Source organism: Bombus flavifrons, chromosome 9 (genome assembly GCF_040668555.2).
Source record: "Bombus flavifrons isolate JBK064 chromosome 9, iyBomFlav1_principal, whole genome shotgun sequence".
Lineage (NCBI taxonomy): Eukaryota > Metazoa > Arthropoda > Insecta > Hymenoptera > Apidae > Bombus > Bombus flavifrons.
In genome coordinates, this window is record NC_138450.1 from 1,722,995 (window position 1) to 1,739,555 (window position 16,561).

The 16,561-nt window shown below is 31.6% G+C and overlaps 3 protein-coding genes across 9 annotated transcripts; 1 reads left to right on the forward strand and 2 right to left on the reverse strand.

Moving 5' to 3' along the window:
* The first annotated feature begins 115 nt into the window (after window positions 1–115).
* LOC138183302 (mini-chromosome maintenance complex-binding protein) lies at window positions 116–3,423 on the forward strand. Its single transcript, XM_069120003.1, has 8 exons — window positions 116–673; window positions 803–1,080; window positions 1,341–1,691; window positions 1,801–2,126; window positions 2,209–2,388; window positions 2,473–2,716; window positions 2,811–2,984; window positions 3,127–3,423. The coding sequence occupies exons 1-8, from the start codon at window positions 667–669 to the stop codon at window positions 3,316–3,318; spliced, it is 1,752 nt and encodes a 583-aa protein (XP_068976104.1). The 5' UTR covers window positions 116–666; the 3' UTR covers window positions 3,319–3,423.
* On the reverse strand, window positions 3,326–6,724 carry LOC138183309 (ciliary microtubule inner protein 2B-like). Of its 5 annotated transcripts, none has more exons than XM_069120015.1 (5): window positions 6,506–6,724; window positions 5,087–5,162; window positions 4,803–4,965; window positions 4,454–4,696; window positions 3,326–4,290 (listed from the first exon to the last, which is right to left on the reverse strand). In XM_069120015.1, the coding sequence occupies exons 1-5, from the start codon at window positions 6,577–6,579 to the stop codon at window positions 4,061–4,063; spliced, it is 786 nt and encodes a 261-aa protein (XP_068976116.1). In that variant the 5' UTR covers window positions 6,580–6,724; the 3' UTR covers window positions 3,326–4,060. The 5 variants fall into 5 exon arrangements, 4 of the variants coding, with proteins under 4 accessions (XP_068976116.1, XP_068976115.1, XP_068976117.1 ...); XM_069120014.1 differs by lacking the exon at window positions 6,506–6,724 and adding an exon at window positions 5,312–5,665; XM_069120016.1 differs by lacking the exon at window positions 6,506–6,724 and adding an exon at window positions 5,312–5,649 and having other exon boundaries at window positions 4,803–5,002.
* Window positions 6,725–7,651: 927 nt separating this feature from the next.
* On the reverse strand, window positions 7,652–16,349 carry LOC138183304 (uncharacterized). 3 transcript variants are annotated; one of them, XM_069120005.1, is made up of 9 exons: window positions 15,962–16,349; window positions 15,210–15,336; window positions 14,799–14,925; window positions 14,584–14,663; window positions 14,289–14,464; window positions 14,015–14,220; window positions 12,535–12,813; window positions 8,573–8,848; window positions 7,652–8,463 (listed from the first exon to the last, which is right to left on the reverse strand). In XM_069120005.1, exons 1-9 carry the CDS (start codon window positions 16,082–16,084, stop codon window positions 8,238–8,240), a joined length of 1,620 nt encoding a protein of 539 aa, XP_068976106.1. In that variant the 5' UTR covers window positions 16,085–16,349; the 3' UTR covers window positions 7,652–8,237. The 3 variants fall into 3 exon arrangements, with proteins under 3 accessions (XP_068976106.1, XP_068976107.1, XP_068976105.1); XM_069120006.1 differs by having other exon boundaries at window positions 8,573–8,845; window positions 14,289–14,467; XM_069120004.1 differs by having other exon boundaries at window positions 14,289–14,467.
* Between the last annotated feature and the right edge of the window lie 212 nt (window positions 16,350–16,561).

Here is a 16,561-nt window from a genome sequence, read left to right on the forward strand (position 1 = left end):
CATTGCTAGAAATATTGTAAATATTGAACTCTATACAGTTTTTTGTTGTATGTAATTTTGATATTTATAATTTCTATCATAACTTATTGATTTGTATATCAAGCTATCGTTTCGGTGAGTTGATAATAATCTATTATTATCAGAGCTATTATTAAAAATGGGTAAGGAGATCGTCAATGCTTATATGGGCGAAATTTTACTAAAAAATGAACACTAAGAGTAAGAGGCTCTTGTGCCGAACGGCTACACTATCAGCACACATCGTCTTCGGTGCTTTTGGCGGGAGAAATGCGCCGGTATACGGCGTGGGGGGAATTGTGCGATCGTGCGACATTGTCTCATGTGGCATATGAACGTATCTAGCACTCGTCTGAATCGTACCGTACTGTTGCGTACTGGTGAGAAATGAAACTCTGCAGTGTAAAAAGACGCAAGTGCTATTGTTAAATTTGTATTTACTTATATTATATGTACTTACATATTTCATTTATCGACCTATTTTTGATAGAGTTTGATTTTGAATATTTGTCAGCACACTATATTTTTGCGCAAGTTTATTTTTATTTACTTATGTATATTTTGTTGTTTTCGAAGATTATTCGGGACTGGTTTGTGATACATTGCAATAAAACTTTGATATTACGCTAGTACTTGCATAGCCTCATAATGATTTGTGAGTAAATGTTTCTTTATTTGTATTAAGAAATATTTATTATGTATGTACTAGTATATTTAGTAAATTAGTCTCGAATGAAGTTATTTGAAGAATACAGAACATAATAGCATTTACTTCGTCTTTTAGCTTTGGCTAAAATAACGGATTGGACACCAGAGTATTTTATCGCAAATAAATCGAATTGTAATGCGATCTTGGAAAATCTAGATGCTTTAAAAGAAATTCCCTTACTAAATAATGCTCCTGTTCATACATTCAGGGATGGTCAATTGGTCAGATTTAAAGGAATGATTCAAGATATGCACAATCCTGAATATTACTTACAAGTGTATGAAGTTAAAAATACTCAAACTGAAACATACCAGATAAAATGTGGGATGTATACAGATTCTGCAAAATGTTTGGTGATTATTTGATTAAAGTTTTATTTCATAAGGCCTTTCCGCACATTTTGTTTTGTCCATATTCAAATTTTGTGTGTATTTAAGATTGATATGGGGCCGATAGTAAATATGGCAGTTTCAGGTGTGGGATGTGAAAAGAACAGCTTATCTCATGTATAAAACTGCCTACATCATTTTATTTTTAACATGAATATTTCAAAATAAATAGATATTTAATACTTTGTTTACTTAAAACATTATGATTTGTTTATGTTTCTTAGCCACACGAAATGATTTTGTTGGAATCGGAAAAGAATCAAAATTCAGAAAGACATACATGTATTGTGATATCAATTCCTGGTTTAAATGATTGGGCAAAGGAAACATATGAACAGTCACATTATTCAAGTATAAGATCCACTAATAATCATAAAAGAAGTTTAGACAAGGATAATAGTGAGACTACAAACTATTTGGAATTAACACAAAAAAAAGGAAGAATGTCACCAATCGATAATAGTGAAAAAATGGAAACAATGAAAAGTAATACAAGACAACAAAGTGCATTTTCAAAGGAATATATATTAAATTTTCCATTTCCTATGGATGATGGTAAAGCTTGCATTGTAAAGGTTATTAATGAAGTTTTAACATTTATTTTTTTATATAATATTAATGATTTTTAAATAGTATATAAATGTTTAAAATTGTTTAACATATCTTTTAATATATAAATTACAGATATACGAAGATATGTCTTTAAAACTGAATCAAGTTATTGAAATAATAGGTTTTATATCTCTGGATCCTCTTTTAAATATTGCTCACGATTCAGATGAAACTATGACAGAAGCTGAGATAACTGTGCACCATCCACCAGTATCTCTTGTTCCACGATTACACGCTATAAAAATAATCCATTCAACTAAACAAGATATGACAATTGCTCCTCAAGTGATATCTAATGCAGAATTAATAAGAAGCGATCTTCACTTAATACTAAGTCAACTTTTATTTGGGGATCATCTGGCTGCAGATTACTTAATTTGTCATTTACTTTCATCAGTGTAAACTTATTTAATGTTTTTATTTCTTTATGAAGGAAAGAATTACTCATAACTCATTTTTTAAAGCATTATTTCATTTTAGTTACATGAAGAGGGATTACTTCTGTCTTGGTACTTATCCGCTAAATATAACACACTTTTCTGTGACTAAATGCAAGGAATTTCCAAAGTATTTATATAAATTTTTAACTCTATTCATCAAGAAAAGTTACTTGTTAGAAATCACATTAGAAAATTTAAACAATTTAACATTGCTGCCAAAGTAAGTAAATACTTTATCAAATGTAAACCCTTTTCCTGACAGAGTTTTACACTATATAATTTAAGATACTTGCGTTGTTATCAGGAAAGATTACGAGTGTAATAGGCTAACCAGCGGAGTACTCCAACTTAGCGATAACACACATCTCGTAATAGACGAAACAGGACTAACTACTGGTCAAATTACACAAGCCGGACGAGAAAATTACAATGCGATTTGCGACTTGATTAACTTTCAAAAAGTTACATATGATTTTGAATTTTATAAAATAGAATATGAAACGGATATTCCAGTCTTAATTTTATCAGAAGCTAAATCTTTTATCCCTGTATGAAAGAATTTTTTCATATTTTCATATATATATATATTTCATATATTCATTCATATTTTTATGAACAATAAGTAATATACGTTCATTCTAGTGTCAAACCCAAGTTCTACTAAAAGTAGATTCAGAATCAGAAAGCGTTTATCCTCAAATAATAAAAATCGCTGAACAGTATTTGAAAGATGAAAATAGATTGATAAATATTCGACAGTATTTAGAAACTATTCGAGATACGAAATTTGAATTTAACGATGAAGATGTTATAAAGGTATTTATAAGATATTATTTCAAATCATATAATTTATTCCAGCAATTTTTTTATATTTTGTTTTATAATATATTCCATATATGTACATGTGTACAATAAATATATATCATAATATAACATACATGATTATTTTTTCTTCTAGGAAATTCAGAATGATTTCATACAATGGAAGCAGAAAAACAAAAACGCTGATCATTTACACTTATTAATGGTGTTGGCTAGATTATTATCTTTATCATATGGATCGAATACTTTAACTATAGAATATTGGAAAAAGGCGTTCCAAATGGAAATAGAAAGATTAAATAGATTACCGGGCAAAAAAGAAACTTAACTGTTAATTAAAAATAAAGGTAAATGTATTCGTTTATTACATTTTTACATACGGAAATTTATTGTTCTTTTGTACATCTTAATAAATAATTTTTTCAATATAAAATTTTTTAATACTTGAACCTAATAATTTATCAATGTATGGCACACATGTAATATATTGAAAGATATGCATTGCGTGTACACCTGTGTGTGTCCTACAAGTAACATTCGAACATCTACTGTACATAATAATTTACACGTTTGCTAAATTCCATTTCAAATGTGAGATAATGCTTCTTTATGCTTTGTAAATGGAAATAGCATTATTTTTTACTTTCTCCATAACTTATTCTTAAAAAATATTTCTAGTTAAAAAATATTTTCAAGAATTCCTTGATTCAAATGTTGATTAATTTATATTTAAAAAATACAAATAAAATATCTTGATCTGCTTTTGATCGAAATATTAAGGAAATTAGAACTAAAAAAGATTGCAGATGCACTTATGTTTCCCTTTTCTTATAATAAAGAAAAGAAAAAATGCAAGAAAGAAACGAAAGTCGAGATAAAAATTATTAATAATTTTATTTGGATTTTCGTCCGTTACCTGCGTTTTAAAAATGAAAATAGATTAAAAAGGTAAATTATATTTCATGAAATAGTTCTAATCAGATGGAAGTTATATAGTTAAGTTAAAGAAGATTGTTAATTTATATGTATATTAAATGTTGTGTCGTTAAAAATTTGATGAATTCCAAAAATCAGGCTCCGGCGAGATCAATTTCATTGAAACGGGGCACATTTAATGCTTTCTGTACCGTATTAGTGTCTCTTAATTTACCGAGTCTTTGTTCTCGTTCTTTTCGAACTAATTCCAATCCCTTCTTCGCAGCCTGTGCATATCTTTTCGAAAGTGCAACTTCTCCCTTAAAGCCTGGAATATGACCGGTATAGCCTACAATCGGTGGTCTTTCAGGAGAAACTTCATAATCTGTAAGAATAACGTTCTTATCTTTCATTTCAAGGTGATTAAGATGTTTCATCTAATGTTTACGACTAATCTCATACTTTATGAAATCCTTTACAAGGAGGCTTACAATGAAGTCGAAAAGAAAATTTACAATGAAGTTCATATGGAAGTACATGTTACGTACGAAACGTGGTTAGTCGATTTTTATCGTGATTAAAATCGTGATCATGATCGACTGGTATATCTATATCATCAGCTCGCGGTCGAAATAAAAAGTGTCTAGAGATAGTGCTTTTTTCGACCTTAGGTTGTATAAGATCTCTATGAGCTTTTAATTTAATTTGATTTTCGCGCCATTCTCTGGCACCTTCTTCCACGGCTCTCATAAACGATAAACCATAACTACTATTAAACCCAGGAATGTATCCTACAAGCAAACGATTAAGTATATTAATTTACTTTTATAAAACGATATAATATGATAAAATAGTATCTCAATCTATAATACAGTTACCGGTCTATAATATACTTGCCAGTATATCCCAAAATGTACGGTGGTGCTTTGAAGAAATGCGTTTCTCTTTTCCAATCTGTGCTGGTATCTTTCTCGTAAATAATCGCCGTGTTTTCATTTGTGTCCTTCTCGGAGATGGGTCTGTAAGGTCCTGTCTTGAGAATTTTCTTTTGAAGTAATTCCTGCATGATGCAATACGCTCGTGGGAACTTTAATTAACTTTATAAAGATTTTGTTTTGTTGCTTTTCTCTTTTTTTCTCAATGCAGAATCAAATGCTTATGTATTACTTGCATGCTCTTACCTTCATAATTTCTTGAGTGCACGCACCGAATCGTTTTCCAACTCGAAATTTAAGGGTGGGACAGTGCCCGGTATAGCTGAAAGTATGATTGAACAAAGTATAATGTATTCATAATAAAATTATCAGGCGCAGAAGGTATATATAAATAAATGAATATATAGAAATTTTATTCCACGTAACAACGAACAAGTTATAAAGTCGACGCGATTAAACGCATCGTTCGACTTGTTGCGGTTGATCATTAGGCATGCAATGCGCATATGTGCCATCAAAATCATTAAATTTAAGTTGACCTGAGCCAAGCCTATCCGTAACTTGTCCTCGCGGTGATCGGCGAAACGTGACAACAATCGTATCAGAAACATTGTATGTACAATACACGTATGTTACATATACTTAGTTACAATTGTTGTATTTCTCTTCTTTGAACGCCACATTTCAAATCATCGATCAAACGAGCTATCTTTTCCTCATCGATAAGTCGATTGTTTATCGTTTCACGTAAAAATTCTATATATATAAATGCAAGTATGTGATGTAAATCGGCTCGAATAGGTTGATCAATGGATCGATCCGAGTAAAAGTAAATAAATTATTTGGTAGTAGGATAAGCAGTGCTTAAGCAAAATGTTTTATTTGATACATGTGCATTAAGATCGGTAATTGCTTATCGCATACAAGTCCACTTATTGGATACTTGATTGCTTCTGTAATGGTATTTCCTTTAGTAAAGTACCTGTCATTGATATTCTAGCTTACTATTATAATTGGTATGCAACGATCGAAGCATGGCACTAATATCGAAACATTTTTCACAATAGACAATTTTGAGATATTGTTCTTGTTATCATGTATCATATTTTGGTTACAATTGTCAATAGAACGATAGACGGGTAGAGATATTTCGCGAGAAAGGGATGAGGTGATATGCACGTTGTGGTTTAATTACCTACCGTGGACGGCACACGTTCGATTATCCTGGAAAACCAAAGTTACGTTTAATTTCTTTCCTGAAGCTTGTTCTTCCTTTTATCTAATGCATCGAAGCAGCGATATAAATAGTTCTTTTATTCTAAAGCACAACGTTAAAGTTCCCCTTTTGTAAAACCATTCCAACCGGGTTCAAGCTTAACAACGCGTTTGTTTGTATGTATCTTGAAAAGCCGTGCTGTAACGTGCGTGTTGCGCAACCAAAAATAAACGGTGCTACCAGGAAATATTTAGCGTAAATGGTAAACGTTGCAAATTCAATTAATGCTGTTCGATGGTGATGCAGGTGTTTGCCGCAGGTGGAAATTCGATACCATCTTGAAACGGGGGACCAAAGAGAAAAAGATGATTCTTAAATTACGCGATACGTCATCGGATATAACATCGGTATTATTCTCACAGGTATGCATATGACCCGTCGGATCTTACCCAGGCAAGTGAGCGGCATAACTCTCTCTAAAAAATTGTTTTCTCTGTTCTTCAGATACTGAATCGAAGACCATTTTCTTACAGAGCTTTTTAAACGTAATGTGTTCAAATTATCGTATTAGATCAACGCCTCCATCGCTTCCATTGCTTTCATCCCTTTCTTTCAGCATTCACACTTTTCGATCGAAATTTTTTATAACGTAGAATTTCTTTGCAGTTCATTTGTAATAAAATCTAAACGCGAACGAAAATGCAATCAGTAATACGAAAGTCGCGCTACTCGTACATAAGAAACGTATATGCATGTATACGTATATATATACTAAAAGCTGTATACTGCATATCGCAGAGTGTGCTACGCACGTTATAATTGAATAAAAGTCCTTTCTTATATGATAATTCTTAGTTACTTGAATATAGTTAGTGTTTGTAATTTATTAATATAATTTTGTTTGTGAACATTATACACCAAGCAACGATATAATTACAAACGTATCGTTTAGTTATCGTTATTTAGTTACTGTGTTAGTTACTTATTTACTCTGTTATGATTTCAAGGAAGGAAGAAAGAAAAGAAAGGATTGGAAGGATTTTCAAAGCTATGTTTTCATCGAATAGATCCTCGACAGCTTTGTTTTTAGTATAATTCAAAAAATTGTTTTATAAACCACGATAATCAAGGTTCACGAAATAAATTTGAATCTTTGTTGAAACGAATAAAAACTGCCCAACAATAAGATTTCACAATATATATATTAGCAAAGAAACACACTGTGAAACCTCTATTTTACAATCGTAAACGAAAAGCGTTTCGCGTGTTACCGTTTTCCTTTCGCGTTTCATCGATAACTGGATACGATTTAGTACCAGGCAATGGTTTCCTAGGAGTAACACAACTCCGTTACCTTCAAGAAGATCGATACGCGCAGGAGGTGGGGAAAAGTAAAAGAAAGACCATTTGACTCTGCCATGATCGATCGGTTAAAAAACTGTCGAGAAAGTAAAAGATCTCGCAATTATCGCGCAGCAAATTATCACCAATTTTAATATGAAAATGATTTAGCAATAGATCGAAGATTGTATCGGGAATGAGCCATTATTTAGTTTATAAAAATTATAGACTGCGTGACAGGCTGCGACATCAAATCATTCAAATGATTTATTTTTTGTCACATAATTTGTACAAATATCGATAGAAAATGTCGATAGAATTCCCGTCCAATACAATTATTTAGCAATTTACAAACTGTGCAATCTTACTAAATTGAAAAGAAACAAGAATACAAGTACACGATTTATTAAAAGTAGCTCTTTTTAAATTTTGTGCATTAAGAATTATATGTACATATGTTGTAACCGTATAACTCTCACGCAAAATATACGAGCTATGTACACATACACGCACGCACATACACATATGTATATATACACACATGAATATATTTATTCATGTGAATTAAATAATACTCTGTGATTTCAGTTCGTTGTCGCATATCTTACTGCTATCATACACTCGTTAGCTCTACGCGCTTACTTCGCTCGTATACTTAGAGTGGAACTTTGTTACTTAAAATTACATACGTTGGAAATACATATGTACAGATCGATCTCATAGAAATCAATCAGGTTTAATAATCAAAGTTTCGTCACCAATCTTTTAGTTGTTTTCAACGCATTTCTTTCAACTCTTTACACATAAAGACGGAATAGATATTGGTCGAGTGTTTATGAATTAATCTTCGGTCAAAATTTCAAGGAGAAGTCGTTTTAAGCTGTCGAGACCAGTTAGAAAACCACAGTCCGGGCCTTGGTACACCATAGGAGTAGGAGACGAGTTACAAGCCACGGTAGAACCATGAACAAAAGTCGTGTGTGCAAAGTCAATCATTCTTACATCGACCCGTGCTTCCTGAGATTTCTGTTTCATCTTCTTCGATCGATAAGGATACGAGGTATATCTATGAAGTAAATTTAAATATCATTTGTTTTCGTTTAATAATTGTAAACACTGTCGATTTGGCAGCGTGATAAATTCATACATATCGAATATTTAATCATTCTTAATACCTGTTTGACATATTGGCACATTCAAGTTCCCCTTCTATTCTCTCGTCCCTCTTGTAAATGTGAAATAACCGATGTCCGCGTCTTTGCCACTGTGATCCAGAATCCGACGTAATTTCTGTATCGGAACTAGTATCTTGCGTCTCATTGTCCGAGCTTTGTCCAAAATAAAATTCATCGTTTGTAGTGCCGTAAAGCATCCACTGTTCGTATCTCGGAGAATGAAGCACCCTGTCGATCAAGCTGTCCGGAGATTCGACGAAAACTGTCTCCTCGCTGCTGGGATTGTCAGTGGATCATCGCATAGAACGTATTAACTTAATTATTGCTTAATTCATTTGCCTCTCTTCAAATATTGTCTAATATTGAAATTAGTAAAATATATAATATGGGCCGCGCAAAAAATTCGCAATTTCTCAACAATGAACACGCGATTTTCATGTATGTAAATACACTATACACGTGATATTTATTTTTCATCGAAAATTTTTACCCTAAAATTATTATTAAGTTTATAGTAAGTGCAATAAAACCGAATGATCGGTTAACCTTCCTTAATCAATGGAATTAATACAACAAACGTCGCATATCATGTCCTATTATTTTTTCCATTTTTTGTACAATTATTACTCAATTTTCATCAAGTAAAATCATAAAAATATACGTAATAAATGCGTAAAATACATCGGCTATTTAATCATGTCGAAAGAAACTAAAAGTAATTAAAACACAAGTTAACTAAATAGGATAGCACGAAATCTTGTTCTTCGCATTGACTTTGGAAATACTTTGAATAATAATAATAATAGAAATAAAAGAAATCTTAATTATATGAATAATTTAAAATTTCATTCAGTTTTAGGAACTTTACTTAATGATTAGACAATTTGTAGATTCAATTCTATTTATCGAGGAAATACAACGAAGTTTTGACACAGCCCCATCATTAGATCTCACATGGTACAATGTATATGACCTCTTACCATCTATTAATAACCCTTTTACTGCCCCAACCGTAGCGGGCATGCAGGCCCTGTGGGTCATATATTGTCGAGTAAAAGAGAATGTTTATATCTTAATATACAGGATGCAAAGTAAATGGTAATACTTTTCAGGAAATTTCTTCTTTATTTTATGGTAAAATCAGAAATTTTTCATTTATTTTACTGTGCGTTCTATGTGTGAATACCTTGGGATCTTATAAGAGAATTTACGACTTCCAAATCTAATATCTTAATTTTATGTCATTTAATTTGCATTTTTTATAAAAGCATCCAAGTATATTATTTTTACAATTTGTTCGCGTTATAAAGCTAATTTCGTAAGAAAATAATGATAATATAGTTTTGGAAATTTCATTATTTAACGTTTCTATAATACGTATCTATAACTGACAATTCGTCTCCTTCAGTTTATACCATAAAATAAAATTGACAATATGCGTGTGTACCGTGCGCAAACGCACACGATATATATATAGTAGCTCTTTTTAACACATATACATACATATTTTAAACTTGAAAAGATAAATTAAACGAGCAACTTGTATAAATTTATTTTTCATGTAACAAAATTCACCACTTACTGAACGTCTTGTATATTTGATTTCGTTTACTACAAAATGTGAAGCTAAATCAACTTAAATTATGGAAATATACTCATGAACTGTTGAAAAGTGAACACACACGCACGTATATGTGCTACGTATACATATATGCGGGCTGAGAATGTAACGTTAAAATAAGTTACGACACTACCGAAAAATAAAAATAAAAGATCGATCAAATAAAACTAAATAAGAAGATTCTTGATGTTATCAATTCTGAACAACGACTAATCATATCATCGGTTCATCGATCAACGAAATTGACTACGATAATATGTATTTAAATTATTCTCGGCTATGTCTAGCCATCTAATGTGTCTGAAAATTACACACATAGTTTTCTTACGACACTTTATCATATTCCTCGATAATTATATGAAAAATGTAACATGTAAAATACAGAAGACAAGTGAACATGTACATTGTAAATGCAAGTTATTAAAGATATCAAAACGCGATGTATCATAATTAGTCCTAAAATGCATCTGAAAGTTTGTTTAAAAGTGAATTGGATTTAAAACGCAGAGAATGATTCAGTTCGGATTAAGAAGTCTATTTCATTAATACACTACACATCTTATGAAATATTCTTTGTATACATATACGTATACGTATACACATACATATATATATGCAATACAATGTAAATATCCCTTTAACTCCTTTGATTTTAATGTTTAAATATTTGCTCCTAATAACTTTTGTAGAGCTTTTACTCTACTCTTGAGCAACAATATACCTACGAAAGGATTTTGAAATCCACCATTTTCAGCTCTGATCCTCCCCTAGTAAGAAACTGATCGGGCTCGATTAGGAACTGGTATTGCCGCGCTTTATTATAGTTCGGCCGTAATAAAGAGCAGTTTTCTAAAAAGTGATGGTACACAGAAATATACATGCTTAAATAACGAAAATATCACACTGTCAGTTTGTTAGTGTAACAATACCATAAAAGGTAGTTTATGATTTCTACTCTTCACTGATAAATTTCTCCAATTTTTCCAAGATACATAGAGTTTGCATCGATTCTAAGGTATCTAAGCATTCAATTTATTAATTTCAGCGACTCGAATACAAATTGGCCTTACGCCAGCTTCAATGAGTAATAGAAATTCATTAAAAAACAGATCATTAATCAGTCGTATGTAAATACATACTAGTAGTAGTAAGAAATGAATGAGGATTCACCAAAAAGTCTCTTTTATATTATTAAGATATTTTATAGATACTTCTACGTATATACATGTAATGATCTAATTGTTCACACAGAAACTACTTTTAACGTTACACTACATACGATAGTCTTAATTGTTGAAAACATTATATATTAATACACTAAGGCGCTGAACGTGCGATATTTTCTCTAAACCGATTTTTAACAACATGTAATTGAAATAAACAATTCGAATACATTAGAATCGTCATAATAACTAACCCTCCAATTTTCTGATGGAGTATGTTATACCTTCAATTTTAGAATATATTTACAGAATTACTAACATCCTGTTATATGCAGGTTATTTTAAATTTAATGAAATACAATTGACCTCCTTTGATTACTTCGAGAATGGTACAAGTTTTAATGCATTATTTATTTAAAGGAGGAAAAGTAGCGCAACAAAGGGAAAGAGAGAAGGAAAGAAAAGAAGAAAAAAGAAGAAAAGGAAAGTAATATACAAGTATGACGTGATTCAGACGAAATATCAAAAGATGTATCGAATGAAATACGCGCGTAATCCGATATCTTATAATTACATACTTCACCAGATAACGCGCATGTTTCGACTTCTACTTAATACATACATATATCGGAGGGTTAAACGTATTAAATCAGAATGTTTATGTTTCTATGTTCAATTATTATCTAATTATAATATTCGAAACAAAAAAAGAAAGAAAGTATCTATTATATTCCTAGTGTTGTAATACACCAAAACAATACATAAAAACAGCAAATATACTAATAAATAAATAAATGAATGAATAAATTACTCAATAAATAAATAAATAAAAGCGTATAAAGAAATATTGCACCTGAAAATTACTCTGCCATCAAATCTTAACAGCATCACAACGTTAGGAATTTAATTTAGTTCGTTCCATATTGAATCGCCTTTTATTGCAAATAGATTTTAAGAAAATCGTAATCAAATCGTGTGTCATACGTATCGAAGTACACTCACGTTAATTTCAAGTCTATGTATTGTCTGAAAAAGTTTTATTGTACGCATTAAGAAATAATAATTTACGAATATTAATGTTTATAGCAAATCAAGACGGAACGAGCAATAATTTTTTATTCACAAATATCAACGACAATGTATACACGCTAATGAGCAAAAAAGAGTCGATCACAAACCTTGTAGGGTAAAAACTGGCGATACGTTTGGTCTCTTTAACTGTCGCTTCAGCAAATTCCCTGCGCAAAGTACTCGTTTGGCTGATTTCCTTTTCCATAGTAACATTACAATCTGGGGAACTGTTATTTATATCACCGTCGTAACAACCATCAGACGTATGAGGATCATCGTTAACGAAGGTAGAACTGATTGAGTCTTCATTCATCTGTAATGCAGACGATGAATGGCCGAATCCCGAAAAATCCTTTTGATAACCTTCGTAAACGACTAACAATGAACTGAAACAAATTCAAAAGAGAATATTTCTAATATATTAAATATCATATATTAAAATATCACATTTTCGATTGATTTTTAAATTATAAAATTTCAAACATTCGAACGATTTGTGTGACTGAATTCATATATATGTCGGAGATGAAAGGACATCGGAGCCTTCCCTTTGGAATTTCGGAAAACTCCCTTACCACCGTAATCTAGATTCTATCATAGGCGTAATTAAACAATTGTCGTTATTCGATCCGATTGTATTTGTTCGAGATTTGTGATAATGAGCTTGGGCTCGAGGCGACAACCAGTCGCCGAACGTAGCCGCGGTCACGGGATGGACGCTTTGTCTAACAAAGGTATGAAGTAATTCTATAGCTCTCCTTAAAAGAAATATTTGTGGCGGCACGCGACAGTAAACATTCCAACGGTTTCTGTCCCGTGGCTCGCCACACGTAGACCCTATTCTTCGAGTAAGATGATTGCCAGATGTCGATGCGTCTCCGCAGTACATGTTCGGCTAGCCTGAGGGCCCGTTATAAATCTTAAGATTTAGTTGACTAAAGTCCTTCAGACAGACAAACAATCTTTGTCCCAGCTACGGGAAGATAGGAGAGACCTATTTTTCAACGAACGGCGTCTCTCACTAGCAACTTTCCCTCGAGGACGGCTAGCATCTTTTTCTAACCACCGATACGGAGATTGACCAATTAGCAGCAACGCCAATTTCCCTCACCTTCTGAATGAAGGCTATCCTCGACAAATCCAATAATCTCGTGTCCTTAGACACACCCCATCATAGTTTTCCTCTGCAGCATCATCGCGACGGAAAGTCATTCTCTTGTGAGGTCGTATTAGCGAGTTACTTAGCGTCTGTACGCTCGGTGGATATTCCACGTTTTAACAAAGAGTCCGACTTAGATTTTGTGAGCATGTTCATCTATCATCTCATTGACCGCGGATTCGTTATTGAACCTAGGATCATTGTCATTGGTTTCTCGAGTATCTAATTACCACGGTTACTTGTCCAATCCTATAATAATCGTATTTGCACTAGTCAATGTCTTCTCTATTGCATAACGACACTGTGTAATCCAAACGAAGATTCGTTTCACGCCCCTAACCCTAATTTCCAATGTAAACCCCGACATATATTCGTATGTAAAATAAAGTTCTTGAAAATATTCCAATAGTATATTTGAGAAAATTTACCACGAATAAAATCGGTAGCTGCTTTGCCTTTCAATCGCACGTCGTAATTGTTCTAATCGTGATACCACTTTTTCGATGACTAACGTTCGTAAATAAAAGCCATTATGAAAGAATCTATACAACGCTGCTTTAAAACCTTCTTCATTTAACTCCCTGCCCCAGTATTTATCTCTTTTTACATAATGATTGGTATCAGCTTGATAAACCTGTAACATACATTATTTATATTAGTATTTGATATTGTACAGATTTTAAGGTAAATACTACAACAAACCTGCATTCCACATAGTCTAACACCTAACGAGGCTGATGTACTAGCAGCACACTTTGCAATTTGTTTACTACGTTTTTCGGCAGATGCATCATCACCATGTTGCCTGGTCCCCATTTTCAGATCCAATATACATGGATGAATGTATTGTGATGTTATATTTTCCAGTAAAAGAAAATCTGCTTTTGTATAAAAAAATAGAAAGAAAAAAAGTAATTTACAAAGGGCACGCTTTTTACACTGCATCATTCTTATCATTCTTTTTTCTGAAATTTGACAAATTGCATATTGTACATACACTGTCTGTTTGATGCATTTTCCAAATGCATTTCTGGTTTTAATACCCCTCCTAATGTGTTGTCACGATGAATTTTCATTCTACAACAAAAAGATTATGATACATAAAATTTACTTTCATTTTTTTTGTTGCCTCAACAACCTAAAAGTATTCTATGCATTCATTTATATAATGTAACTTCAATACAATTTATTAAAAATCATTCAAACACAAACCTTAATACATCTTCTCTCTTTCTTTTACTTGAATTGTGTCCCTGTCTATTATTATCTTGTTCTCTAAAGCTTGGGCTATAACGTTTGTCTAATGTAACCTCACTGCTGTTAGAAGCTTGTAAAACACCTGAAACATTGAAAAAATAACATTAAATTATTAAAACTCCTACTTTCCACTACTGATTACCACTATATGTCAGGTAAAAATATATGTCTACAGAACTATCTTAATTCATTTTAAATTGTTTCAATTTTATACTTTTATCATAAAGATTTAATTGTACAATTCATTTGCTTTAGACAAACATATTTCTTATCTCTAAACACAAATTTATATAATGCAAAAAGTTTAACATTTTAATTAAATATAATATGGAATTATAAAGATAGGAAACAATAAAGCCATTTTACCTTTGAATTTTGGAACAAAAATTTGAATGTCTTGTGGAATGTTTTGATAAAAGTCAAGTTCTCTGCAGTTTAATGGTTTACAAATAGTATTCTGATTGAGTAATAGCAATCTGGTATGTCCACCAACCTATAAAAAAAAGTTATTGCTTTATTATGGGATTAAATGTTGTCCACAATATACAATTAGTTTCTAAATTTATGCAACAAAACTAGTAAAATACCATATAGATTGATTAAATATTCGTGTAACTTGTAAGATTATATGTAATTTGAAAAATATGTAATAAAATTTTATAAGTAAACTACAAGTTACTATAAATAATGCAGCTGTTAATTTACTTCCATTCTTTTAATATTATTACTATTCTTCCTGCAAATAAAATGAAATGAAAACAAAAACAATGTGATGTTTCATTACAAATTACATTTACACAGACATATACATATATCTCTAAACACAAATTTATATAATGCAAAAAGTTTAATATTTTAATTAAATATAATATAGAATTATAAAGATAGAAAACAATATATATATATATATATACACACACACACACACCAACTGAACAGTTTGATGTGATTTACAATAAAATCAAGCAAAATCAAAAATTGTTCACGCCAAGAATCAACACTATGTATAGTGCGACTGAAAAGTGAAACAATAAAAAACAAATGACGAAAACATTATTTCAGACGTTATTTTATTCAAAGAAGATAGTACACACCAATGAGATAAATTATCATCTTACCTGATTCTTAAGCGGTAGTAACGCAACTTCATCATTCTCCTGCAGAAAGGAGGAACTACTATTTGTATTGTGGCACTGCGATTTTGTTTCTCCCATACCCCAGGTATCTGACAAATATACCATACCCGCTAACTATAGTTCAAGAAATGAAACTCAACACCAAAACAAATTATTCACACGATCTTTATTTCTGTGTACTTTGTCGATATGTTTCCCACCCATTCAATATTACTGACTAACTTGCTCTCAATACATTTTTCTTGAATGCGTCACCATGTTGAAAGAACGGTAAAACATTATTATCAACAATTATAAAATAAACTTTTAAATACCCGTGATGTTCTGCTACAATCAATTTTTCATGAGTAATAATATAAACACAAAAAAAATATTACTGTAAACCGTAAACGACACTACAAGATCAGCTGTGCAATGACTACGATTGAAGATGCAAATTCCTTTGCCGAAGGGCATGTGGAAATTAGGAAAGTTCTAGGAAAAATGCTCCATCTAGCGGAGAAAGAGTTAAACAGGAACAAATATTAGAAAGAGTTCACTTCAGATCGGTCATGATACAACCTCACTTCATTTGTAAGCACA